The sequence below is a fragment of the Siniperca chuatsi genome, linkage group LG16 (assembly GCF_020085105.1).
Source record: "Siniperca chuatsi isolate FFG_IHB_CAS linkage group LG16, ASM2008510v1, whole genome shotgun sequence".
Lineage (NCBI taxonomy): Eukaryota > Metazoa > Chordata > Actinopteri > Centrarchiformes > Sinipercidae > Siniperca > Siniperca chuatsi.
Genome location: NC_058057.1, coordinates 29,039,542 through 29,065,453, shown reverse-complemented (window position 1 = coordinate 29,065,453; position 25,912 = coordinate 29,039,542). Strand labels below are relative to the sequence as shown.

General features: G+C 47.9%; 2 protein-coding genes across 6 annotated transcripts in view; one reads left to right on the top strand and one right to left on the bottom strand.

The window, feature by feature from the left end:
- The first annotated feature begins 27 nt into the window (after positions 1-27).
- Positions 28-15,652, top strand: LOC122862853 (E3 ubiquitin-protein ligase TRIM50-like). Of its 2 annotated transcripts, XM_044168654.1 has the most exons (10): positions 28-146; positions 799-1,038; positions 1,799-1,925; positions 2,095-2,265; positions 3,963-4,058; positions 4,882-5,112; positions 7,159-7,181; positions 13,060-13,190; positions 14,608-14,789; positions 15,067-15,652. In XM_044168654.1, the coding sequence occupies exons 2-10, from the start codon at positions 938-940 to the stop codon at positions 15,496-15,498; spliced, it is 1,494 nt and encodes a 497-aa protein (XP_044024589.1). In that variant the 5' UTR covers positions 28-146; positions 799-937; the 3' UTR covers positions 15,499-15,652. The 2 variants fall into 2 exon arrangements, with proteins under 2 accessions (XP_044024589.1, XP_044024590.1); XM_044168655.1 differs by lacking the exons at positions 28-146; positions 4,882-5,112 and having other exon boundaries at positions 240-1,038.
- Positions 15,653-19,525: 3,873 nt separating this feature from the next.
- Positions 19,526-25,912, bottom strand: part of asb2a.1 (ankyrin repeat and SOCS box containing 2a, tandem duplicate 1) — a 26,287-nt gene continuing 19,900 nt past the window's right edge. For 3 of the 4 annotated variants that reach the window (XM_044169747.1, XM_044169746.1, XM_044169745.1), the window contains 3 exons: positions 22,195-22,777; positions 21,758-21,911; positions 19,526-21,575 (listed from right to left, as the gene is read on the bottom strand). In XM_044169747.1, coding sequence (XP_044025682.1) covers positions 21,436-21,575; positions 21,758-21,911; positions 22,195-22,777 — 877 coding nt within the window. In that variant the 3' untranslated portion in view covers positions 19,526-21,435. Of the gene's footprint in view, positions 21,576-21,757; positions 21,912-22,112; positions 22,778-25,912 lie in introns of those variants that run through there. The other variant, XR_006374989.1, reaches the window with a different exon arrangement.

Here is a 25,912-nt window from a genome sequence, read left to right as displayed (position 1 = left end):
GCTCAAACAGCACACCTACATTTCTGTTTCATTTCGACCACCTAAAACAAATCCTCCTGCCTGCGGTGATTAAAAACCCTCTGACGCATCAGAGTGAAGGTTTTCACTGCTTCCGCTGCTGCTGAGCCCTCAGTGGCTGATGAAAGGTGAGTTTTAGTGTCAAAGTTTGTGAGATAAAATAAGATAAGATAAGCTTTATTGATCCCCAGAGGGGACATTCGGTTGTTGCAGCAGCACCAGGACAGAAATAAGTTCAGATAAATAGAGAAAGTAAAATAAATAATAAGAGGAATATAAAACTAAAGTAAGAAAGGAAGTAAAAAACAGAACGAGGTACAGTATAGTACAGTTTAGTATAATATAGAAGAGTACAGTTAATACAGTGTAGTTTAATATAGTTTAGTACTGTATAGTCCCGCTGGAGCCGGTCTGGACTGGTCTTTGAGTTTCATCCTGTTTCAAAGAGCATGAATAAAACCTTTACCTGGTTACCACGACGACGGGTTGTTTGTGAGGTGAAGGTGACTTTGAGGTGTCGGTTTATCAGATAAAAGCAGATTCTCAGAAACTTTCACAAACACTGCTCTCCAATAATAATAACATTAACAACATGAATTATGTTACTAGTAATAATAATAATGTTGATAATAATAATATTAATAAGTACATTTCATGTACTTTGTGGTTTGCGCTCAGACTCCATAGGCAATAAATGCTGCAAATGTTTAGTTAAAATGAATAAGAAAATGTTTCTTCCAAATAATTTAGAAATATTTTTATGACATTTTAAATAATCAGCTTCTGGCTCCGCCTTCTATGTCGGTCCGTCCAATCACGTCAAAGAAAAAAAGAAAAAACCTCAGTCTATAAATAGTCAGCTCTGCAGAGACTGGTGGTTCTGCTGGTTCTGGTCTCGGTGTTGAGGATCAGTGAGGACATGGAGCGTCGCCAGAGTCTGGAGGAGCAGCTCAGGTGTCCCATCTGTCTGGACATCTTTACTGAACCACTGATGTTACAGTGTGGACACTCGTACTGCAGGTAAGACCCCACCTGTCCTGTCCTGTCCTCACCTGTCCTGTCCTCACTTGTCCTGACTTCACCTGTCCTGTCCTCACCTGTCCTGTCCTCACCTGTCCTGACTTCACCTGTCCTGTCCTCACCTGTCCTGACTCCATCTGTCCTGACTTCACCTGTCCTGTCCTCACCTGTCCTGTCCTCACCTGTCCTGACTTCACCTGTCCTGTCCTCACCTGTCCTGACTCCATCTGTCCTGACTTCACCTGTCCTGACTTCACCTGTCCTGTCCTCACCTGTCCTGACTCCACATGTCCTGTCCTTTCCTCATACCACATGTCCTGTCCTGACCTCACCTGTCCTGACTTCATCTGTCCTGACTTCACCTGTCTTGTCCTCACCTGTCCTGTCCTCACCTGTCCTGACTCCATCTGTCCTGACTTCACCTGTCTTGTCCTCACCTGTCCTGTCCTCACCTGTCCTGACTCCATCTGTCCTGACTTCACCTGTCCTGTCCTCACCTGTCCTGTCCTCACCTGTCCTGACTCCACATGTCCTGTCCTTTCCTCATACCACATGTCCTGTCCTGACCTCACCTGTCCTGACTCCATCTGTCCTGACTTCACCTGTCTTGTCCTCACCTGTCCTGTCCTCACCTGTCCTGACTCCACCTGTCCTGTCCTTTCCTCACACCACATGTCCTGTCCTGTCCTCACCTGTCCTGACTCCACCTGTCCTGTCCTTTCCTCACACCACATGTCCTGTCCTGACCTCACCTGTCCAGGTGTTGTGTGCGCTCCATGACAGTGGACCTTCTCGGTCAGCTGCAGTGTCCTGTGTGTCGCTGTGCTGTAGACGGAGACAGTCCTCCTCCCAACGTCAGTTTGGCTCGAATCATTGAGGCGCTGCAGGTAAAAACACCTGTGATCGATATGGTTAAACTCATAAATTCAAATCTGAAGCATTTTTAAAAAGGTCTTCACTCTTGCTTCTACAAATGAAACATCTGATCCAACAAATTGAAATATTGTAACCCAACCCCGTTCTTATTTTAAATATTCGTTTTGTTCATGCGGACAGGAAGTGAGTGTTTCAGGTGGAGCTCAGCTGGAGTCCTGTCCTCAGCATCACAACCCGCTCAGCCTTTACTGTGAGGATGAACGAGTGGTGATCTGTGGCCTCTGTGGAAGCATCGGTGCTCACCGCGGACACAAAATCACACCTGTGAGCTCCGTCTACAGTCACATGAAGGTAAGAAAAAAACAAAACCACACCTGTGAGCTCCGTCTACAGTCACATGAAGGTAAGAAAAAAACAAAACCACACCTGTGAGCTCCGTCTATAGCCGTATAAATATATAAATATATCTATACATACATTTATAAAGAAGATTTGTATGTGAATGATGTCCAGTCTCTTAGGTTGTAAAGAGTATACATAGTTAATTTATATACAACATTGTTCTAATAATCATTTTTCACGAATATGATGATATGATGTTGAACAGTGTTCACTGGCTGACGGTTAAAGGAAACCTAAAACACTTTGATGTTGTTGACTCAGTGCAGATAAGCAGCCATTAGCTCACATCATATCACAATGAGATTAACACCAGGAGTTTAATGTTCCACTCAAACCAAATATCACCTTTGTGTTTCCAGTTTCACAATAAGGTCACATGTTGTTAATGTTCACGAACATGTTCTTACCTTGAGAGCGCACACACAGTGAGGTGCAGTCAAGTGTGAGCTTCAATGCAAATCCATTCAAATTAAAACACGTTTTTGGCTATTTTGCCTTCATCAGTTTGAACATGAACATAACAGTAATACTACACACTGCACTCTGTAACTGGTGTGACCTTCACCAGCGCCTGCCCTCTGGTATATAGTGTTTACTTCCTGTGTGACTTTGGGTAGATGCTATTTTGGGTCATACCTACAAACAGTCAGCTGAAGAAAATGGCGGCTGTGAAGGCAACTGTTTGTTCAGACATCTCTATCAAAGTGGGCTCATCAGTTTACCCTGTTTCCAAAACTAGAATGACAAGAAGAGCTTAATCTGTGATGACAGAGAACCATTTAAAGGGTAACCCATAAGGCCCAGTCGTGCACAACCCGAAACCCTGTGGGCCCACCGCCCGCAGGGATAGGCATTGGGGTCGGTTGTGTTGTCAGTCTGGCGGCAGACGGGGGCAGGGTTGGGGTTAGAACCGCACTGAGCTGGTTTAAATCCTATCTATCAGATCGATCTCAGTTTCAGATTCTATTCAAATTTTATATGCTTCCTCTAGGCAGTATTATTAGGAAACACTCCATAAACTTTCATTGCTATGCAGATGACACCCAGTTATATCTATCGATCAAGCCAGATGAAACTAACCAGTTAGCTAAACTTCAAGCATGCCTTAAGGACATAAAGACCTGGATGAATTTTCTGATGTTAAACTCAACAAACTCAACGAAACTGAAGTTATTGTACTTGGCCCCAAACACTTCTGAGACACATTATCTAGGGTTTTAGCTTTAGTTTTCCTTGCCACTCTCACCAAGTGCATGCTTGCTTGTTGGGTCTCTGTAAATGATATTATAAAGAGTTCGGTAGGTAGATTACGCAGACAGGTATCAGGAGTTCAGAAGGGCTGCAGTTTTTGTGGTGACAGAAGTAACAACTCTGGTGTAGAATAAGTTCAGGGAGGTCATGGAAAAGAACTTTTGGTTGGCCTCGAAGGGGCTCTGGCAAAGCTTCAGATGATTCAGGAGGTGGAGGCAGGGGTTAGTCCAGACTGATGTTGCTGGACTACCTTGCATAGCCTGCTGCCACCAGTACTGTGACCTGGCCCCGGATGAGAGGCAGAAAATGGATGGATGGAATAAACAGAAAAAAACTGGTTCTGTGATTCTTCAATGCTTAAATTTGTTTTACCTGTCTGTCTGTCTGTCTCTCAGGAGGACATTTCCTGTCTTATGACAGAGTTTCAGCATCATAAACGTAAACTGGAGGATCAGATCTGTAAAATGGCGTACAACAAATCCAGGATCACTGTGGGTGATGTCTACATTTACACTTTACTGTTGTTATTGTTTCTGTTGTTTTTTAATGATCTGTTGTTCCACGTTGAATCCTCATCATGTTTCTGTTTAATGAACATAGATTGATGAATTTCCGGAGCACTTACATTACAAATGATTCATCAAATCTATGTGAAACTATCCTGGAGAATACACAACTTAATACACTTCTGTCTTTATTATAACATATTTAACCACTTAATCACCAACCAATTACAAGTGCTGAGGCTTTATGAGCATTAATATTATCTTGCTCTACACTACGAACACCCGTAGTGTTTTTTATTTTAAACGAGTCACAGCACCACACACCCAGAGACTCTCCAAATTATACACATGGAAAAACCAAGAACACCAAGGACAGACCAAGAAAGACGACCTTAACAGTAGTCTCTGTAAACACTGACACCTGGCGTCCAGAGATATGAACAGCAGTGAAAGAGACAATTAAGAATCCATGTACATTTTCATTAAATAACACAACAATGTAAGACTTAAAATAACAGTAAACAGTAAAACTTTTAAAACTCTTTTAACCCTAAGTGGAAAATGTATATTGCTATAAATAATAAAGATTTACACTGTAATATTATTGTTATGTGTTTCGTGTGTTAATAATCCAGGTGTGCTCAGGTGTCCGATAGACAACATCATGATGAGCTCAGTTCATCAGAGTTTCTCTGAGAATGTTACTGATCTCAGTTCAGACTCTTAGTTTGAAAACAGGATCTGTTTCTGTTGGAGCTGTCAGCCAATAGGGGGTCACAATCTGAACTGGTGCTCTCTGTCCAATCAGAATGAGTCTGACGTGCTGAAGTGGGTGGTGAGGAAGGAGTTTGGTGAACTGCGCCGCTGCCTGGAAGTGGAGGAGGCGGGGTTCATGCAGCAGGTGGAGACATCGGCTGCAGTCCTCATCTCGTCCCTCCAGAACCAGACAGACCAGTTAAACCAGAACCTGAACCGGCTGCAGGAGGCCCAGAACACCCTGCATGACCTGAGCAACGAGGGGCACCTGGACTTCATCATGGTACTGTCAGTTTGTTGCAGTCTGTGGTCAGTCCAGTATGTAGTGCAGGACACCTAGACTATGATGGTTCTGTCGGTCTGTTGCAGTCTGTGATGAGTCCAGTATGTAGTGCAGGACACCTGGACTATGATGGTTCTGTCGGTCTGTTGCAGTCTGTGATGAGTCCAGTATGTAGTGCAGGACACCTAGACTATGATGGTTCTGTCGGTCTGTTGCAGTCTGTGATGAGTCCAGTATGTAGTGCAGGACACCTGGACCATCACGGTTCTGTCGGTCTGTTGCAATCTGTGATGAGTCCAGTATGTAGTGCAGGACACCTGGACCATCACGCGGTTCTGTCGGTCTGTTGCAGTCTGTGATGAGTCCAGTATGTAGTGCAGGACACCTGGACCATCACGGTTCTGTCGGTCTGTTGCAGTCTGTGATGAGTCCAGTATGTAGTGCAGGACACCTGGACCATCACGGTTCTGTCGGTCTGTTGCAGTCTGTGATGAGTCCAGTATGTAGTGCAGGACACCTGGACCATCACGGTTCTGTCGGTCTGTTGCAGTCTGTGGTCAGTCCAGTATGTAGTGCAGGACACCTAGACTATGATGGTTCTGTCGGTCTGTTGCAGTCTGTGATGAGTCCAGTATGTAGTGCAGGACACCTGGACCATCACGGTTCTGTCGGTCTGTTGCAGTCTGTGATGAGTCCAGTACGTAGTGCAGGACACCTAGACTATGATGGTTCTGTCGGTCTGTTGCAGTCTGTGATGAGTCCAGAATGTAGTGCAGGACACCTGGACCATCACAGTTCTGTCGGTCTGTTGCAGTCTGTGATGAGTCCAGTATGTAGTGCAGGACACCTGGACCATCCGCGGTTCTGTCGGTCTGTTGCAGTCTGTGATGAGTCCAGTACGTAGTGCAGGACACCTAGACTATGATGGTTCTGTCGGTCTGTTGCAGTCTGTGATGAGTCCAGAATGTAGTGCAGGACACCTGGACCATCACGGTTCTGTCGGTCTGTTGCAGTCTGCGATGAGTCCAGAATGTAGTGCAGGACACCTGGACCATCACGGTTCTGTCGGTCTGTTGCAGTCTGCGATGAGTCCAGTGCGTGTAGTGCAGGACACCTGGACCATCACGGTTCTGTCGGTCTGTTGCAGTCTGCGATGAGTCCAGTACGTAGTGCAGGACACCTGGACCATCACGGTTCTGTCGGTCTGTTGCAGTCTGCGATGAGTCCAGTACGTAGTGCAGGACACCTGGACCATCACGGTTCTGTCGGTCTGTTGCAGTCTGCGATGAGTCCAGTACGTAGTGCAGGACACCTGGACCATCACGGTTCTGTCGGTCTGTTGCAGTCTGCGATGAGTCCAGTACGTAGTGCAGGAATCTACGTGGCAGCCATGATAAGAGCTGTTCAAATTCTCTAAATGCTGAGGAAAGCTGCTGCAGTGCTTCCTTTCATATCTCCTTTAGCAGGACTCACTGGACCGTCCTTTACGAAACTAAAGGACATAATGCCGTCCCACAATTCCTTGAGGCGGTAACATTTAAAGTGACACACCAATCCGCCGTTCACGTAGAGCAGACTCAGAGAGGGGGCGTGTGCATATGGACAGAAGTGTGGACGTGATATAAAAACGTTCTTGGATCATGAAGCTGGATGTTTCTCTTCTGAGGTTTATCAGTGAAGTGGACTCTGCAGACCGGAGTCTGTTAACAGGAGACCGGTCTCCTCGCTGCGCTGCATTATTATAGACTATGATGAACCTGTCGTTGGTCACTTCTCTCAGCACCCCGACTGTGACTGACCCCCTTTTTTAATTTCCATTCCAGCTTGTTAATGAAGTCGTATTCTCCCCACGTTGTTTACTTAGCCTGCATGAAACAACTGGGTAAGATCAATAACATCTTCCGGTCGCATAGCGACGGCAGGAATCTTTTATCTGTAACTGTAACGGTTAAAACGACTGCTAACAAATATAAACTGATCAATGATCTGTCCTGATAGATTATTGATCAAATCTGAAATAATATTTATTTCTGTTTCTGTTTACAGAAGTACGGTTCGATCGCTCCGAGGTAACAAACATCTCGACATATCGTCAATTAACTGATTTAATGATTAAACATACAGTGAAACATATTTCAGCTCCTCTCCTCCTCCTCCTCCTCCTCCTCTCTCCTCCTCCTCTCTCCTCCTCCTCCTCCTCCTCTCCTCTCTCCTCCTCCTCTCTCCCCCTCCTCCTCTCTCCTCTCTCCTCCTCCTCTCTCCTCTCCTCTCTCCTCCTCCTCTCTCCTCCTCCTCCTCCTCCTCTCTCCTCTCTCCTCCTCCTCTCTCCTCCTCCTCCTCCTCCTCCTCCTCCTCCTCCTCCTCCTCTCTCCTCTCTCCTCCTCCTCTCCTCCTCCTCTCTCTCTCCTCTCCTCTCTCCTCCTCCTCTCTCCTCCTCTCTCCTCCTCCTCTCCTCCTCTCCTCCTCCTCCTCCTCCTCCTCCTCCTCCTCCTCCTCCTCCTCCTCTCCTCCTCCTCCTCCTCTCCTCCTCCTCCTCTCTCCTCTCCTCCTCCTCCTCCTCTCTCCCCCTCCTCCTCCTCTCTCTCCTCCTCTCTCTCTCCTCTCTCTCCTCTCTCCTCCTCCTCCTCCTCCTCCTCCTCTCTCCTCCTCTCCTCCTCCTCCTCCTCCTCCTCCTCCTCTCTCCTCCTCCTCTCTCCTCCTCCTCCTCCTCCTCTCTCCTCCTCTCTCCTCTCTCCTCCTCCTCTCTCCTCTCCTCCTCCTCCTCCTCCTCTCCTCCTCCTCCTCTCTCCTCTCTCCTCCTCCTCTCCTCCTCCTCTCTCCTCCTCCTCTCTCCTCTCTCTCTCCTCTCTCCTCCTCCTCTCCTCCTCCTCCTCCTCTCTCCCCTCCTCCTCTCTCTCCTCTCTCCTCTCCTCTCTCCTCCTCCTCCTCCTCCCTCCTCCTCTCTCCCCTCTCTCTCCTCCTCTCTCCTCCTCCTCCTCCTCCTCCTCCTCCTCCTCCTCCTCTCTCCTCTCTCCTCTCCTCTCCTCTCTCCTCCTCCTCCTCCTCCTCCTCCTCCTCTCCTCTCTCCTCCTCTCTCTCTCCTCCTCCTCCTCCTCCTCTCTCTCCTCCTCCTCCTCTCTCTCCTCCTCCTCCTCCTCCTCCTCCTCCTCCTCCTCTCCATCCTCTCCTCTCTCCTCTCTCCTCTCTCCTCTCCTCCTCTCTCCTCCTCCTCCTCCTCTCTCCTCCTCCTCCTCCTCTCTCTCCTCCTCCTCTCCTCTCTCCTCCTCCTCCTCCTCTCTCCTCCTCTCCTCTCTCCTCCTCCTCCTCCTCCTCTCCTCCTCCTCCTCTCTCCTCTCTCCTCCTCCTCCTCCTCCTCCTCTCTCTCCTCTCTCTCTCTCCTCCTCCTCTCCTCCTCTCTCCTCCTCCTCCTCCTCCTCTCTCCTCCTCCTCTCTCTCCTCCTCTCTCTCCTCTCTCCTCCTCCTCCTCCTCCTCCTCCTCCTCCTCTCTCCTCCTCCTCCTCCTCCTCCTTCTCTCTCTCCTCCTCTCCTCCTCTCTCCTCCTCCTCTCTCCTCCTCCTCCTCCTCCTCCTCTCCTCCTCTCCTCTCTCCTCTCCTCTCTCCTCCTCTCTCCTCTCTCCTCCTCCTCCTCCTCCTCTCCTCCTCCTCTCCTCTCTCCTCCTCCTCTCCTCCTCCTCCTCCTCCTCTCCTCCTCTCCTCCTCCTCTCTCCTCTCTCCTCCTCTCTCCTCTCTCTCTCTCCTCTCTCTCCTCTCTCCTCCTCCTCCTCCTCCTCCTCCTCCTCCTCTCTCCTCCTCTCTCTCTCTCTCCTCCTCTCTCCTCCTCCTCTCTCCTCCTCCTCCTCTCTCCTCCTCCTCTCTCTCCTCTCTCCTCTCTCCTCCTCTCTCTCCTCCTCCTCTCTCCTCTCCTCTCTCCTCCTCCTCCTCCTCTCCTCCACCTCCACTCCACCTCCTCCTCGCTCCTCTCTCCTCCTCCTCTCCTCCTCTCTCCTCCTCCTCTCCTCCTCCTCTCTCCTCCTCCTCCTCCTCCTCTCCTCCTCTCTCCTCCTCCTCTCCTCTCCTCTCTCTCTCTCTCCTCCTCTCCTCCTCCTCCTCCTCCTCCTCCCTCCTCCTCCTCCTCCTCCTCCTCCTCCTCCTCCTCCTCCTCCTCTCTCCTCTCCTCCTCCTCCTCCTCTCCTCTCTCTCTCCTCCTCCTCCTCTCTCCTCCTCCTCCTCCTCCTCCTCTCTCCTCCTCCTCTCCTCTCTCCTCCTCCTCCTCCTCCTCCTCTCTCCTCTCTCCTCCTCCTCCCTCCTCCTCCTCCTCTCTCCTCTCCTCCTCCTCCTCCTCCTCCTCTCTCCTCCTCTCCTCCTCTCTCCTCTCCTCCTCCTCCTCCTCCTCCTCCTCTCTCTCCTCCTCCCTCCTCTCTCTCCTCCTCCTCCTCTCTCTCTCTCTCTCTCTCCCTCCTCCTCTCTCCTCCTCCTCTCTCTCCTCCTCCTCTCTCCTCTCCTCCTCCTCTCCTCCTCTCTCCTCCTCTCCTCTCTCTCTCTCTCCTCTCTCTCCTCCTCTCCTCTCCTCCTCTCTCCTCCTCCTCCTCTCCTCTCCTCCTCCTCTCCTCCTCCTCTCTCCTCCTCCTCTCCTCTCTCCTCCTCCTCCTCCTCCTCCTCCTCCTCCTCCTCTCCTCCTCCTCTCCTCTCTCTCTCTCTCTCTCCTCCTCTCTCCTCTCCTCTCTCCTCCTCCTCCTCCTCTCTCCTCCTCCTCCTCCTCCTCCTCTCCTCCTCTCTCCTCTCTCCTCTCCTCCTCCTCCTCCTCCTCCTCTCTCCTCCTCCTCTCTCCTCTCTCCTCCTCCTCCTCCTCCTCTCCTCCTCCTCCTCCTCCTCTCTCTCCTCCTCCTCCTCCTCCTCTCTCCTCTCTCCTCCTCCTCTCCTCCTCCTCCCTCCTCCTCCTCCTCCTCCTCTCTCCTACTCCTCTCTCCTCCTCTCTCCTCACTCCTCCTCCTCTCTCCTCCTCCTCCTCCTCTCCTCCTCCTCTCTCTCCTCCTCCTCCTCCTCCTCTCTCCTCCTCCTCTCTCCTCCTCTCTCCTCTCTCCTCCTCCTCTCTCCTCCTCCTCCTCTCTCCTCCTCCTCTCTCCTCCTCCTCCTCCTCCTCCTCTCTCCTCCACCTCCTCTCCTCCTCCTCCTCCTCCTCCTCCTCCTCCTCCTCCTCCTCCTCCTCCTCCTCTCTCCTCCTCCTCTCTCCTCCTCTCCTCCTCTCTCTCCTCCTCCTCCTCCTCCTCCTCTCCTCCTCTCTCCTCCTCTCTCCTCTCCTCTCTCCTCCTCCTCCTCCTCTCTCCTCCACCTCCTCTCCTCCTCCTCCTCTCTCCTCCTCCTCTCTCCTCCTCCTCTCTCCTCCTCTCTCCTCTCTCCTCCTCTCTCCTCCTCCTCTCTCCTCCTCCTCTCTCTCCTCCTCTCTCCTCCTCTCCTCCTCTCCTCCTCCTCCTCCTCTCTCCTCCTCCTCCTCTCTCTCTCCTCTCTCCTCCTCCTCCTCCCTCTCTCTCTCCTCTCCTCTCTCCTCTCTCCTCCTCCTCTCCTCCTCCTCTCTCCTCCTCCTCCTCCTCCTCCTCCTCTCCTCCTCTCCTCCTCTCCTCCTCCTCCTCTCTCTCCTCCTCCTCTCTCTCCTCCTCCTCCTCCTCCTCCTCCTCTCTCTCTCCTCCTCCTCCTCCTCTCCTCCTCCTCCTCTCTCCTCTCCTCCTCCTCTCCTCCTCCTCTCCTCCTCCTCCTCCTCCTCCTCCTCCTCTCCCTCCTCCTCCTCCTCTCTCTCCTCTCCTCCTCCTCTCTCCTCCTCCTCCTCCTCCTCTCCTCTCTCCTCCTCCTCTCTCCTCTCTCTCTCCTCCTCCTCTCCTCCTCCTCCTCCTCTCTCCTCCTCCTCCTCTCTCCTCCTCCTCCTCCTCCTCCTCCTCCTCTCCTCTCTCCTCCTCTCTCCTCCTCTCTCCTCCTCTCTCCTCCTCCTCTCTCCTCCTCCTCCTCTCCTCCTCTCTCCTCCTCCTCCTCCTCCTCCTCCTCCTCCTCCTCCTCCTCCTCCTCCTCCTCCTCTCTCCTCTCTCTCTCCTCCTCTCCTCTCTCTCCTCTCTCTCCTCCTCCTCCTCTCTCCTCCTCCTCCTCCTCCTCCTCCTCCTCCTCTCTCTCCTCCTCCTCCTCCTCCTCCTCCCTCCTCCTCTCTCCTCCCTCCTCTCTCTCCTCCTCTCCTCCTCCTCCTCCTCCTCCTCCTCCTCCTCTCTCTCCTCCTCTCTCCTCTCTCTCTCCTCCTCCTCCTCTCTCTCCTCCTCCTCCTCCTCCTCCTCCTCCTCCTCCTCCTCCTCTCCTCCTCCTCCTCCTCCTCTCTCTCTCTCCTCTCTCCTCTCCTCTCTCCTCTCCTCCTCTCTCCTCCTCCTCCTCTCTCCTCCTCCTCTCTCTCCTCCTCCTCCTCCCCTCTCTCCTCTCTCCTCCTCCTCTCTCCTCCTCCTCCTCCTCCTCCTCCTCTCTCCTCTCTCTCCTCTCCTCCTCCTCCTCCTCCTCTCTCCTCCTCCTCTCCTCCTCCTCTCCTCCTCCTCCTCCTCCTCTCCTCCTCCTCCTCCTCTCCTCCTCTCTCTCTCTCCTCTCTCCTCTCCTCCTCCTCCTCCTCCTCCTCCTCCTCTCTCCTCCTCCTCTCTCCTCTCTCTCTCCTCCTCTCCTCCTCTCTCTCTCCTCCTCCTCTCTCCTCCTCCTCCTCCTCCTCCTCCTCTCTCTCTCCTCCTCTCCTCTCCTCTCTCTCTCTCTCCTCCTCTCTCCTCCTCCTCCTCCTCCTCCTCTCTCTCTCTCCTCCTCCTCCTCTCTCTCCTCCTCTCTCCTCTCTCCTCCTCCTCCTCTCCTCCTCCTCTCTCCTCCTCCTCTCTCCCTCTCTCCTCCTCCTCCTCCTCCTCCTCCTCTCTCTCCTCCTCCTCCTCTCTCCTCCTCCTCCTCCTCCTCCTCTCTCTCCTCCTCTCCTCCTCCTCCTCCTCCTCCTCCTCCTCCTCCTCCTCCTCCTCTCTCTCTCCTCCTCCTCTCTCCTCCTCCTCCTCCTCTCTCCTCCTCTCTCTCCTCCTCCTCCTCCTCCTCCTCCTCCTCCTCCTCTCTCCTCCTCTCTCTCTCTCCTCTCCTCTCCTCCTCCTCTCTCCTCCTCCTCCTCCTCCTCCCTCCTCCTCCTCCTCTCTCCTCCTCCTCCTCCTCCTCCTCCTCCTCCTCCTCCTCCTCTCTCCTCCTCCTCCTCCTCCTCTCTCTCCTCTCTCCTCCTCTCTCCTCCTCTCTCCTCCTCTCCTCCTCCTCCTCCTCCTCCTCCTCCTCCTCCTCCTCCTCCTCTCTCCTCCTCCTCTCTCTCCTCTCTCTCTCCTCTCCTCTCTCCTCCTCCTCCTCCTCCTCCTCCTCCTCCTCCTCCTCCTCCTCTCTCCTCTCCTCCTCCTCTCTCTCCTCCTCCTCCTCTCCTCCTCCTCCTCCTCCTCCTCCTCCTCCTCCTCCTCCTCCTCCTCCTCCTCCTCTCTCCTCCTCTCTCTCTCTCTCTCTCCTCTCCTCTCCTCCTCCTCCTCCTCCTCCTCTCTCCTCCTCCTCCTCTCCTCTCTCTCCTCTCTCTCTCTCTCTCTCCTCTCTCTCCTCCTCCTCTCTCTCCTCCTCCTCCTCCTCCTCCTCCTCCTCTCCTCCTCCTCCTCCTCCTCCTCCTCCTCCTCCTCCTCCTCCTCCTCCTCCTCCTCCTCTCTCCTCTCTCTCTCTCCTCCTCCTCCTCCTCCTCCTCCTCCTCCTCCTCCTCCTCCTCCTCTCTCTCTCTCTCCTCCTCCTCCTCCTCCTCCTCCTCCTCCTCTCCTCCTCCTCCTCTCTCCTCTCTCCTCCTCCTCTCTCCTCCTCCTCCTCTCCTCCTCCTCCTCCTCCTCTCTCCTCTCTCCTCCTCCTCTCTCCTCCTCCTCCTCCTCCTCCTCCTCCTCTCTCCTCTCCTCCTCCTCTTCTCCTCTTCAGGTTCAGAGAGATTCAGGAGCTCCAGCAGAAGGAGGAGAGAATCTTTAGCTCTCTGAACTTTAAACCAGGTTTCAACCACAACGACATTAAACTCACCGTTTGGAAAAGATTACACCGAAAAGTCCTGCCAGGTACACCTACCTGTCTGTCTGTCTGTCTGTCTGTTTATCTGTCTGTCTGCCTGTCTGTCTGTCTGTTTATCTGTCTGTCTGCCTGTCTGTCTGTCTGTCTGTCTGTTTATCTGTCTGTCTGCCTGTCTGTCTGTCTGTCTGTCTGTTTATCTGTCTGTCTGCCTGTCTGTCTGTCTGTCTGTTTATCTGTCTGTCTGCCTGTCTGTCTGTCTGTCTGTCTGTTTATCTGTCTGTCTGCCTGTCTGTCTGTCTGTCTGTTCATCTCTGTCTGTCTGTCTGTCTGTCTGTCTGTCTGTCTGTTTATCTTTCTGTCTGTCTGCCTGTCTGTCTGTTTATCTGTCTGTCTGTCTGTCTGTCTGTCTGTCTGTCTGTCTGCCTGTCTGTCTGTCTGTTTATCTTTCTGTCTGTCTGTCTGTCTGTCTGTCTGCCTGTCTGTCTGTCTGTTTATCTGTCTGCCTGTCTGTCTGTCTGCCTGTCTGTCTGTCTGTCTGTCTGTTTATCTGTCTGTTTATCTTTCTGTCTGTCTGCCTGTCTGTCTGTTTATCTGTCTGTCTGTCTGTCTGTTTATCTCTCTGTCTGTCTGTCTGTTTATCTTTCTATCTGTCTGCCTGTCTGTCTGTCTGTCTGTCTGCCTGTCTGTCTGTCTGTTTATCTGTCTGCCTGTCTGTCTGTCTGTCTGTCTGTCTGCCTGTCTGTTTATCTCTCTGTCTGTCTGTCTGTTTATCTGTCTGTCTGTCTGTCTGTTTATCTTTCTATCTGTCTGCCTGTCTGTCTGTCTGTCTGTCTGCCTGTCTGTCTGTCTGTTTATCTGTCTGCCTGTCTGTCTGTCTGTCTGTCTGTCTGCCTGTCTGTTTATCTGTCTGTCTGTCTGTCTGCCTGTCTGTCTGTCTGTCTGCCTGTCTGTCTGTTTATCTGTCTGTCTGTCTGCCTGTCTGTCTGTTTATCTGTCTGTCTGTCTGTCTGTTTATCTGTCTGTCTGTCTGTCTGCCTGTCTGTCTGTTTATCTGTCTGTCTGTCTGTCTGCCTGCCTGTCTGTCTGTCTGTCTGCCTGTCTGTCTGTTTATCTGTCTGTCTGTCTGTCTGTCTGCCTGTCTGTCTGTTTATCTGTCTGTCTGTCTGTCTGTTTATCTGTCTGTCTGTCTGTCTGTCTGCCTGTCTGTCTGTTTATCTGTCTGTCTGTCTGTCTGTTTATCTGTCTGTCTGTCTGTCTGCCTGTCTGTCTGTTTATCTGTCTGTCTGTCTGTCTGTCTGTCTGCCTGTCTGTCTGTTTATCTGTCTGTCTGTCTGTCTGTTTATCTGTCTGTCTGTCTGTCTGCCTGTCTGTCTGTTTATCTGTCTGTCTGTCTGTCTGTCTGCCTGTCTGTCTGTTTATCTGTCTGTCTGTCTGTCTGTCTCATATATTGTTCTCTGTCTCTAGCACCAGAGCCGTTGAAGCTGGATCCTCAAACTGCTCACCCGATGTTGGAGCTCCATCGTGGGGACACAGTGGTGTCCTGTGGGGCCCTGCTGCGGAGGCTTCCTGATAATCCAGAGAGGTTCAGTTACAGCTACTGTGTCCTGGCCAACCGAGGCTTCTCCTCTGGCAAACACTACTGGGAGGTAAACACTGCTGTTCGTGTAGGGTAACATGATTCACAGGGGAAGATTAATACAACAATCGTAGAAAAGGTTTCAGTCGTAGTCATCTGGACACGGATGGGAGCCGAAACGTCTTGATTCTGAAAACAGCGTCCAGACGACTACGGCTGAAACCTTTTCTACGATAGAACACTCCTGGACGAATGAGGGACGACACCGTATTAATAAAACAATGTTTGTATTGTGTGTGTATTTACAGTAGATACATACAGCTGCTCTGCTTCTTCTTACTGTCCAGGTGGAGGTCGGTAACAAACCTAAATGGCGTCTTGGGTTGATCAAAGGAACGACCAATCGTAAGGCTAAGCTGGTGAAGAATCCAGATAGTGGAGTGTGGTTGATCGGACTGAAAGACGGGGTTTATGAAGCCTTCACGTCACCCAGGGTGGTCCTTCCGGTGTTGTGTCCCCCCCACCGGGTGGGAGTCTTCATGGACTACCAGGGCAGAGGTCTGACCTTCTATAACAGCGACAGTCCTGACGAGCTGTGCTTCATCTACAGCTTCAGGCTGGAGGTCCAGGGGAAAGTCTATCCCCTGCTGGACGTCTGCTGGCATGACCGAGGAGACAACAAACACCCCCTGGTCCTCCCCCAGCCTCACAGGGAGCATCTCCTCCCCCAGCCTCACAGGGAGCATCTCCTCCCCCAGCCCCAGAAACCCGACAAGTGACAGAAAGTCCTACTTCATTAAACTGGTGTCCTCCTGTGAGGAGTTGTTGTTGTTGTTTGTGTTGTTACTGTTGTTGTTGTTCCCTACTGTGTTCGTACCACTGTCTTCTTCCTTCCCACCTGTAATAAATACAAGCGTGCAGATGATACACTGATTCACATGTACTTTTGAAATTTGTGTTTGAGACTCAGTCTCATATCACAAAACAAAGAATTGAACCAAACTCTCTGTTTGTCGTCCCACCTGAAGGTCTTTATATATATATATATATATATATATATATATGCATAGGGGTTTTTGTTGATGATAAATTATAATGTTTTGTTCTGCTTTTGTTATTATTTACTTATTAGTTCTATGTGTTTATGTGGTCGATAAGAAGAAAATGGACATTGGGTCGGGTCGATGGGGATATCGGTGGTTTGTTTTGTAAACTGAAATATTTTCAGTTCAACCTTCTTGAATAGAAAGATTTAGAAAGAAAGAAAACACCAAGAGTAAAAAAACACCAAGAAACACAAGATGAATATTTCAGAACTGCAGGATGATTTTAGACTCAACAGCTCACGTTTAGACTAAAGACAGACTGAGGAGTGTTCAAAGACTGTGGGAAAATCCTCTTCACACACACGAACAGTACAGACACTCATCCTGATGAACACGATACAGGAATCAAAATTAAATGGAAAACAATCCCAATATCTCTTTCAGTCGAAAGAAAGCTCATTGAAAACTAAATAAAGCAAACTAAATAGAATGACACTATCAAAGATAAACACTGTGAGCAGGCGTGTGATAATTTAATGTTAGCTTTCTAACAGATTCTATTAAAATATACGTGCTGACCTGCTGCGATAAGCATATTGTCTCATTTCCGGTGCTTGTGTGTTACTGGTTAGGGGCACTAAACTCTGAAAATAATGCACAAATATTTAGTTTTATTTGAAAAAATAAATTATTAAATAAGTGAGAACAGCAAAAAAAACTTTATGAGCATTCAAGCGACAGAAGGAGAGAGGAGAGAGACGAGAAAGCACAGAACTACGGGAGAGAGAAGATGTCGAGTTAGTAACATGCAGTAATGGGATAAAAATGCACACAGATGGAGAGGAGAGAGGAGGAGAGAGGTGCATCATGGGAAGTCTCCCAGCAGTCTAGGCCTATAGCAGCATAACTAAGGGATGGTTCAGGACTCATCCGAGCCAGCCCTAACTATAAGATTTATCAAAGAGGAAAGTCTTAAGCCTACTCTTAAATGTGGAGATGGTGTCTGCCTCCCGAACCCAAACTGGGACCTGATTCCACAGGAGAGGAGCTTGATAACTGAAGGCTCTGGCTCCCGGTCTACTTTTGGAGACTCTAGGAACCACAAGTAACCCTGCATCCTGGGAGCGCAGTGTTCTAGTCAGGTAATAAGGTATTATGAGCTCTTTAAGATACGATGGTGCCTGACCATTAAGAGCTTTGTAGGTGAGGAGAAGGACTTTAAATTCTATTCTGGATTTTACAGGGAGCCAGTGCAGAGAAGCTAGTATTGGAGATATATGATCTCTTTTCCTAGTTCTTGTCAGTACACGTGCCGCAGCGTTCTGGATCAACTGGAGAGTCTTAAGGGACTTATTCGGGCAGCCTGATAATAAGGAATTGCAGTAGTCCAGCCTGGAAGTAACAAATGCATGCACAAATTTTTCGGCATCATTTTGAGACAGGATGTGCCTGATTTTTGCAATATTACGTAGGTGAAAGAAGGCGGTCCTTGAAGTTTGTTTCATGTGGGAGTTAAAGGATAAATCCTGATCAAAGATAACTCTGAGGTTCCTTACGGTGCTGCTGGAGGCCAGGACAATGCCATCTATAGAAACTATATCTTTAGATAATGTGTCTCGGAGGTGTTTGGGACCAAGTACAGTAACTTCAGTTTTGTCAGAGTTTAACATCAGAAAGTTGCAGGTCATCCAGGTTTTTGTGTCCTTAAGGCATGCTTGAAGTTTAGCTAACTGGTTAGTTTCATCTGGCTTGATCAATAGATATAACTGGGTATCATCTGCATAACAATGAAAGTTTATGGAGTGTTTCCTAATAATATTGCCTAGAGGAAGCGTATATAAGGTGAATAGAATCGGTCCAAGCACAGATCCTTGTGGGACTTCGTGAATAACTTTGGCGTGCACGGAGGACTCACCGTTAACATGTACAAACTGAGATCGATCTGATAGATAGGATTTAAACCAGCTTAGTGCGGCTCCTTTAATGCCAATTACATGTTCCAGTCTCTGTAATAGGATGTGATGGTCAATGGCGTCGAACGCAGCACTAAGATCTAACAAGACAAGTACAGAGATAAGTCCATTGTCTGATGCAATTAAAAGGTCATTTTCACCAGTGCTGTCTCTGTGCTATGATGCACTCTAAATCCTGACTGAAAATCCTCAAATAAACTATTGTTATTTAGAAAGTCACACAACTGATTGGCGACTGCTTTCTCAAGGATCTTAGAGAGAAAGGGAAGGTTAGATATAGGTCTATAGTTGGCTGAGACCCCAGGATCAAGAGTGGGCTTTTTAAGAAGCGGTTTAATTACAGCTACTTTAAAGGACTGTGGTACATAGCCTGTTAATAAAGACAGACTGATCATATCCAGTAAAGAAGTGCTAACTGAGGGTAAAACGTCTTTAAGCAGTCTAGTTGGAATGGGGTCTAAGAGACAGTTTGATGGCTTAGATGAATTAATCGTCGAAGTCAGCTGAAGAAGATCGATAGGAGAAAAGCAGTTAATATATATATCGGGTTTTACAGTTATTTCTATGGTTCCTATGTTTGAAGATAAATCGGTACTGGTTGACGGCAAGACTTGATTAATTTTTTCTCTAATAGTTAAAATTTTATCATTAAAGAAGCTCATGAAGTCTTTCCTGCTGAGAGCTATAGGAATACATGGCTCAATGGAGCTGTGACTCTGTCAGCCTGGCTACAGTGCTGAAAAGAAACCTGGGGTTGTTCTTATTTTCCTCTATTAATGATGGAGGGCATTACGGAGGGCCTTCCTGTATGTTTTAAGACTATCTTGCCAGACTAAACGGGATTCTTCCAGATTGTTGGAACGCCATTTCCTTTCAAGTTTTTGTGATGTTTGCTTTAATTTGCAGGTTTGGGGGTTATACCATGGAGCTAACCTTCTTTGTTTTATTATCTTCTTTTTTAGAGGAGCGATAGAGTCGAGTGTCGTTCGCAGTGAGCCTGTAGCGCTATCAACTAGATGGTCAATTTGGGAGGGGCTAAAATTAATATAGGAGTCCTCTGTTATATTGAGACATAACATTGAATTAAATGCAGATGGGATCGCTTCCTTGAATTTAGCCACAGCAATAACAGATAGACATCTAGAGTAGGAGTGTTTGCCTAATGGTGTGTAGTCCAGTAATAGCAGTTCAAAAGTTATTAAATAATGGTCCAATAAAGAAGGATTCTGTGGAAAGAATATTAAATGTTCAATTTCAAAGCTATATACCAGAACAAGGTCGAGGGTGTGGTTAAAACAGTGAGTGGGTTTATGGACACTCTGACAGAAGCCAATCGAATCTAATAATGAGATAAACGCAGTACTAAGGCTCATTATCAACGTCCACATGAATATTGAAATCACCTACAATAATTACTTTATCTGTTTTAACGACTAAACTTGATAAAAATTCTGAGAATTCAGATAAAAACTGAATAAGGACCAGGAGCGCGGTACACTATAACAAATAGAAGTGGCTGTTGTGTTTTCCAGGTCGGGTGTGAAAGACTAAGAACAAGGCTTTCAAATTAGTTATAATTTAGTTTAGGTTTAGGGTTGATTAATATATCTTCTATCTATTATCATTATCATTATTTTGTTGATCTGCTGTGAACTTGTCTTCTGTCCGTTGTCAGATGGTCAATCTGCACAGTTCAGGTTTGTATGAACATATTGACTAGTGTTTTATTAATAATGTGTGCTATTCTAAAGAGAGTCTGGCTCCAGGAAAAGCAGTCAACTCAGTGGTTTGCCTGTTAGGGCAGATGAGTCCATGCTTTTAATGAGGAACAGTTTGAATTGGTTTGTCTCACAACAGGAGGAAAAAATCAACAGAAAATATTCAGCAACACAACAACATAATTCCTCATCACAACAAACATCACTTCACGTCAAACACAATTATTGTCCAAACTTACTAATGAAACAGTAACTTCCCCTCTACTGAAACAAATCATAAAACTATTAAAGATAGAAATGCATTCAGAAACTATCAAACAAAACAAACTTAAAAATGATTTACAGTCCAAACTACTGCAGGATGAGGCGTCCACATTAGGCCAGCTTCTTTGTTCAGAGAGGGTTCACCACAGGCGAGCTGGGTTCCTGTATCGGCTCCACCCACACAGGAAGCAGTTGGGACAGGTAGAGGAAGGTTGGAAAGGAATTGTCCACAATGTGGTATTAATATTTATACAGTGATATCTAATGACATTGGACTGCTGGCTCATGTGTTTAATATGTGATATAATTTTATCAACTATTTCTATTAACATTTTATTAAGATCAATATTATTGGTTAACATTTGACTTTATCTCTGTCTCATTGCTCTGCATGGCTGATGTGTGTGGTGTGCATATGTTCATTGTACTGTCACTTCCTGTTGCTCTGCATTGCATTCACTGACTTGTTAGTGCTTTATTGGTTTCAGGGCAGTTGAAAATAGCCAGTTGGCAAACACTGACACATTTACAGAAATGCTAATTATTTAAACAGTTTACTTAAAAATGAACTGATCCAAAAGTTTGTGATTCTTTGAAGACATAAAACTCTCTGACTGTTATCAGATCAGTGGAAGAAAAAACACCTTTTACTGTTAAAGTGGTTATTCATAAGTTCATAAACTAAAGTTAATAACAAATATCACAATAATGAACTAGAATATAACCCACAACGCACACAATCAGTTAGTTACACTGAACGTCCTATAAAACTTTGTCCACAGGGTGTCCATACACCAGAAGATTTACAGACATAATTAATCTCAAAGACAATAAAGTGGACAATCTATGAACTAAGAAAGCTTGTATTTGTTTGTAGTAAAGAATTAACTACAGCTATATTAAAGTCTTAACCTGAGAAATAAACAATACGTCTGCAAATATACAATGTTAATGCCAAGTTACTATTAGGACGAATGTGTTTCATGTTGTGGGTCAGTTGACCTCCCATTGGCACTGTCTGCTCAGCCGCATGTTGCAGTCTAGAAAGTTACACATTTTTGAAATGTGGTTTGTGGCATTTATCCAGTAACAGGTGGTTGCTATGATGTTTCCAAGAGATTGATAAGCGGTTGCTGTGGTGTTCGGGGTGGTAGCTATTTATTCAATTTCAAAAATGTATATTTTTAATATTAATTAACCTTGTTATATTCACTCTCAGCCTCACGTTTTAGTGAAAATAAAATAAATAAATAACATTCAGGAGGTGTTTAGGAGGAGCTTTATCCAGTATAGAAGGAACTGAAGCTCCCTGGAAACACCTGGTACCCTCAACAAACCATCACCTCTTAGTTTTTATTTGACTTCTACAGCAGAGAAACATGAGAAACAAAACACTGCAGGAACATCAGCTTAAACCAGATTAGTCCAGGAGCTTCTGTTTGCAGATCCAACTTCAGTTTGTACCTGGAAACACCTGGAAACATCTGGGATGTGTTGTAAAAATCCTGGATTCACTCATTACAAGGAGAACAACACAGGCAGCTTGCTCTGCTTGCTGACAGAGAGAAGAAGAAACAAGATGTGAATTCATTCAGTCTGTTCATATTTTCATCATGTGTGAAATGTCTGCAGCCTCAGCAACGGCCAGTAATCAATACTAATCAATACCCTCCTTTCAGTAAACTGGATGAACTGTATAATTATTAGGTTTTGGTTCAGCAGTCATCCACAGATCCCTCCTGGTGTTTCAGAAACCGGATCAGACCTCCAGGCAGCGGTAACTTCATCAGATGTTGACGTCCAACCAGCTGCAGTATCTGCAGCCTGCAGAGCTGCTGCAGCGGCCGTGGAGGTACTGAAAGAACACAAGACAAACCAGTAACATCACTGGGAATCGAAGAGACAAACCAGTAACATCACTGGGAATCGAAGAGACAAACCAGTAACATCACTGGGAAACTAAAAAACAAACTGGTAACATAATTTCTTTAGTGACCACCTGATCAACAATGAGTTTATTATCATTTATTGACTCACCTGCTTTGTCCTTGATGACGCTCCAGTCGGAGTAACTGTCCAGGTGTTCCATCAGTCTGGAGCAGAGAGTCACGTGACCAACGTAGTCCAACAGGACATCAATGATCGGCCCCGCCCACCGACAGATATTTGGGGCCGAGATCATCTCACAAAACTGTCAGTCAATCACATAACTGTCAATCAATCACTGAACTCTACATCAATCACAGAACTGCCCATCAATCACAGGATGGTCAATCAGTCTATCACAGGGGTGACATATCTTTCTTTTTTTTTTATACATGAAACTTTGACTCTCGTCAGAGTTTCTGTGAAAGTAAAATAAAGTTACTGAAACTGTTTAAACTTTTTTTACCTTTTTGTTAACAGTTGTCGTCCCTTTCCATGACTCTGTTGTGTAGCTCTATATTTAAACATTTTAAACAGACTCAGGTCACCTGAACACCTCTCCTTTGCTGTGTATCTGGCAGGACTCCGTCGGTGTAGCGGAGGTTGTCACTCTCTGATCGGGTTGTTTTGATTGGTGGATGAGGTTGGCTGCTGTAGACACAGTCGAAGCAGGAGAGGGCGTGGCCTCCATGGTCCAGCAGGTACTTGAACATGGGCAGGTACTTCATGGAGAACATGTAGACAGCGGGGAAGGTGGTGGGGTGTGTGGGGATGCAGGCGTTGATGTCAGCTCCGTGCTCCACTAGCAGGTTGACCGTCTGGATGCAGCCCAGCCTCGCTGCCACCATCAGCGGCCTGAACACGTCCAGGTTTGGGTTGGCGCCAGCTGCCAGCAGCATATGCACAGCATCTAGGTTGTTGTTGATGACGGAGAAGTAGAGCGCCGTGCTACGGCGGTCCTCATACAACTTTGATCGTTCTTCAGACAGCTGAGCGTTGACGTCGAAGCCCGCCTCGATCAGAGCCTCTAGGACAACGTCACGGTTATACTCAGCGGCGAGGTGAAGCGGGCTGATGCCAGTCCGCCGGACTCTGGCCTTACTGGTGGCTGGGATCAACATGGAGACGATGCTGGAAACAGGAAACATCACAGGAATTAGACCAGACCAACCCCTGACCCTGAGCTGATTGAACAATACTTCACAAGGAATAAATGTTTCGTTGACAGGTGTTTGGATGAAGAAAGCCAGAATCACTTTTGATGTTAATGTGAGAGACTGATCGACATTTATAAGGTTGTTCATGTTTACTGTTCTAATATTTCCTGTTTATAAGGGAACACTGCACTAGACTGGTTCTCATCTGTCCAATAGGAAACTCTGTGTCAGCATTAATAACTTCATGTCATGCTTTTCCCATATCAAGTACGGTGTGCCTCAAGGTTCAATTCTGGGACCAATACTGTTCTCCTTATACATGCTTCCTTTGGGTGATGTAATCCGCAGACATGGTATTTCTTTTCATTGTTATGCAGATGACACACAGTTGTACCTCCCTGTCGAGCCCACTGACCTCAGTACGCTCAGTTCTCTGCAGGACTGCCTGTCTGACATAAAACACTGGATGTCGATAAATCAGCTCAACTCAAATAAAACTGAAATCCTTGTTTTTGGGCCCCAACACATCACTAAACAAATACTGCCATCTACTGGTGACCTGTCACAACACATCGAGCCTGTTGCAGGAAATCTTGGTGTCCTGTTTGATGGCAGTTAATGTTTTGAGCAACATATCACTAAGCTTGTCCAAACATGTTTCTATCACCTCAGAAACATCGCAACAATCCAATCTATTCTAAATCTTAGTGATGCAGAAACTGTTGTACATGCTTTTATCTCCTCACGCCTCGATTACTGTAACAGCCTGTTCACTCGTCTTAATCTAAAAACTCTGACAGACTGCAGACTGTACAGAACTCAGCAGCTCGGCTGTAAACCAGGACCGAGAGGTGCGACCACATCACACCTGTTTCAGCCTCTTTACATCGGCTCCCTGTTGGTTTCAGGATTGATTTTAAGATCTTATTGATTACTTTTAAGGCTCTTCATGGCTCCAGACTATATCTTAGACCTTGTAATCCCTTATGAACCTTCACGTAGTCTGAGATCTTCGGGCAGGGGTCTCCTGTCTGTTCCTGAGTCCAGGATGGAAACTAAGGGGGACAGAGCTTTTGCTAGTCAGTGTCTTCATTTAAGTCTCTTCTCAAAACACATTTTATCTGAAAGCAGATCCTGATTTTACCAGAACTGCCTGTTTATTTTATTGCTTTTGTGTATTTTATGTATTTTATTTCTTTATATTTCGTCATTCACTGTGGTATTTTCTCTTGTTGTGAAGCACTTTGTACTTTGTTTTGACAAGTGCTCTATAAATAAAGTTTTTATTATTATTATTATTATTATTATTATTATTACACACAAATTTGTCTCAAGGGGCTTTACAATGTCAGAAAGAGCAGGAGAGGACAGACAGACAGGAAATCGATGTTGTGTGTACAGAATAGACCAACAAAGTAAAATTACAGTATGGATAATTAGGATGAGAAAATTATAAATAAATTGTAACACATAAGAATAGGGATCTGGGAGGACATTAAGCAACTTCAGGTGTCGTCAAACAGACCTGAGTCAGCGAGAAAGACAGAGAGAGAGAGAGAGAGAGACAGACAGAGAGAGACAGAGAGAGAGAGACAGAGAGAGAGACAGAGAGAGAGAGACAGAGAGAGAGACAGAGAGACATATAGTGCGCATGCGCCAGCCCGCATGCTGCCTGTTGCTGTAGCTCCGTCTCGTCGTCTTACTTTTTCCAACTTTTAACTTTACTTTTTTCTTCCAAACTTTTGTAACTTGTGTGTAAGTGTAATTTAAACTACGCTCTTTGCGAAAATGAGGGTAGAAAGTGTTTTTGTACTTTTTTTTCGCCGTGGAATTTCTTCTTCTGCTACTCGGTCAGGGCACCGCTGCAGATCAGCTGTTTGGCCGCATTGTTTACAGCAGGGAACAGCTGATCGCGCTGAAGCCGGGCAGCATGGCGCCCAGGACAACCGATGTCCCCGCTGAGATCTGGAGGAGGACACACCGAGGATGCAGAGGTGGAACGAAGCGGCGAGGGAAGAGAGAGGGGTGCAGACAAAAGAGACTTAAGAATAAGAGATTTAAGCCGTGTCTGCCTTCTCTCGTAATGGGCAACGTGAGATCTCTGGCGAATAAAATGGACGAGCTAACGGCGTTAGCCCGGAGTCAGACGGAGTTCCGTGAGTGTAGTTTGATGTGCTTCTCAGAGACATGGCTACACCAGGATATCCCAGATCATAACGTTTCCATCGAGGGCTTTCAGACTGTTCGGGCCGACAGGGATCACACCGGGAGCGGTAAGCGGAAAGGCGGCGGGCTTGCTGTTCTAGTTAACAACAGATGGTGTAACCCTGGTCACGTTACTATCAAGCAGAGTATCTGTACCCCGGACATTGAACTGTTAGCTGTGGGACTCCGGCCATATTATCTGCCACGTGAACTCTCACATGCCATTGTCGTGGCTGTTTACATCCCCCCCTCTGCTAACCCGGCATCGGGGTGCAACGCCATTCACACCGCCATAGCACATCTCCAGACTCAACACCCGAGGGCACTCATATTAATCTCTGGTGACTTCAACCATGTCAGTGTTTCAACAACACTGACTAATTTCACCCAGTATGTGAGCTGTCCTACTAGGGAGGAGAGGACACTGGACCTGCTGTATGCTAACGTTAAGGACGCATACAGCTCTTCCCCCCTCCCCCCTCTGGGTAGGTCAGACCACAACCTGGTTCATCTTAAACCCTGCTATGTGCCTCTAGTTAAAAGGCAGCCTGCGACCACAAGGACAGTGAGGAGATGGTCAGAGGAGGCCTACGAGACACTGCAGGAATGTTTTGAGGTGACAAACTGGGATGCACTCTGTGAGCCTCATGGAGAGGACATTGACGGGCTCACTGAGTGCATCACTGGCTACATTAACTTCTGTGTGGACTGCAATGTCCCAACCAAGATGGTCCATTGTTATCCAAATAACAAACCGTGGGTAACAAAAGACATCAAGGACATCCTGAATGCCAAGAGGAGGGCCTTTACTGATGGTAATAGGGAGGAGGTGAGGGCAATCCAGGCCGACCTGAAGGTGAAAATCAGGGAGGCCAAAGAGAAGTACAGGAGGAAGCTGGAGCGG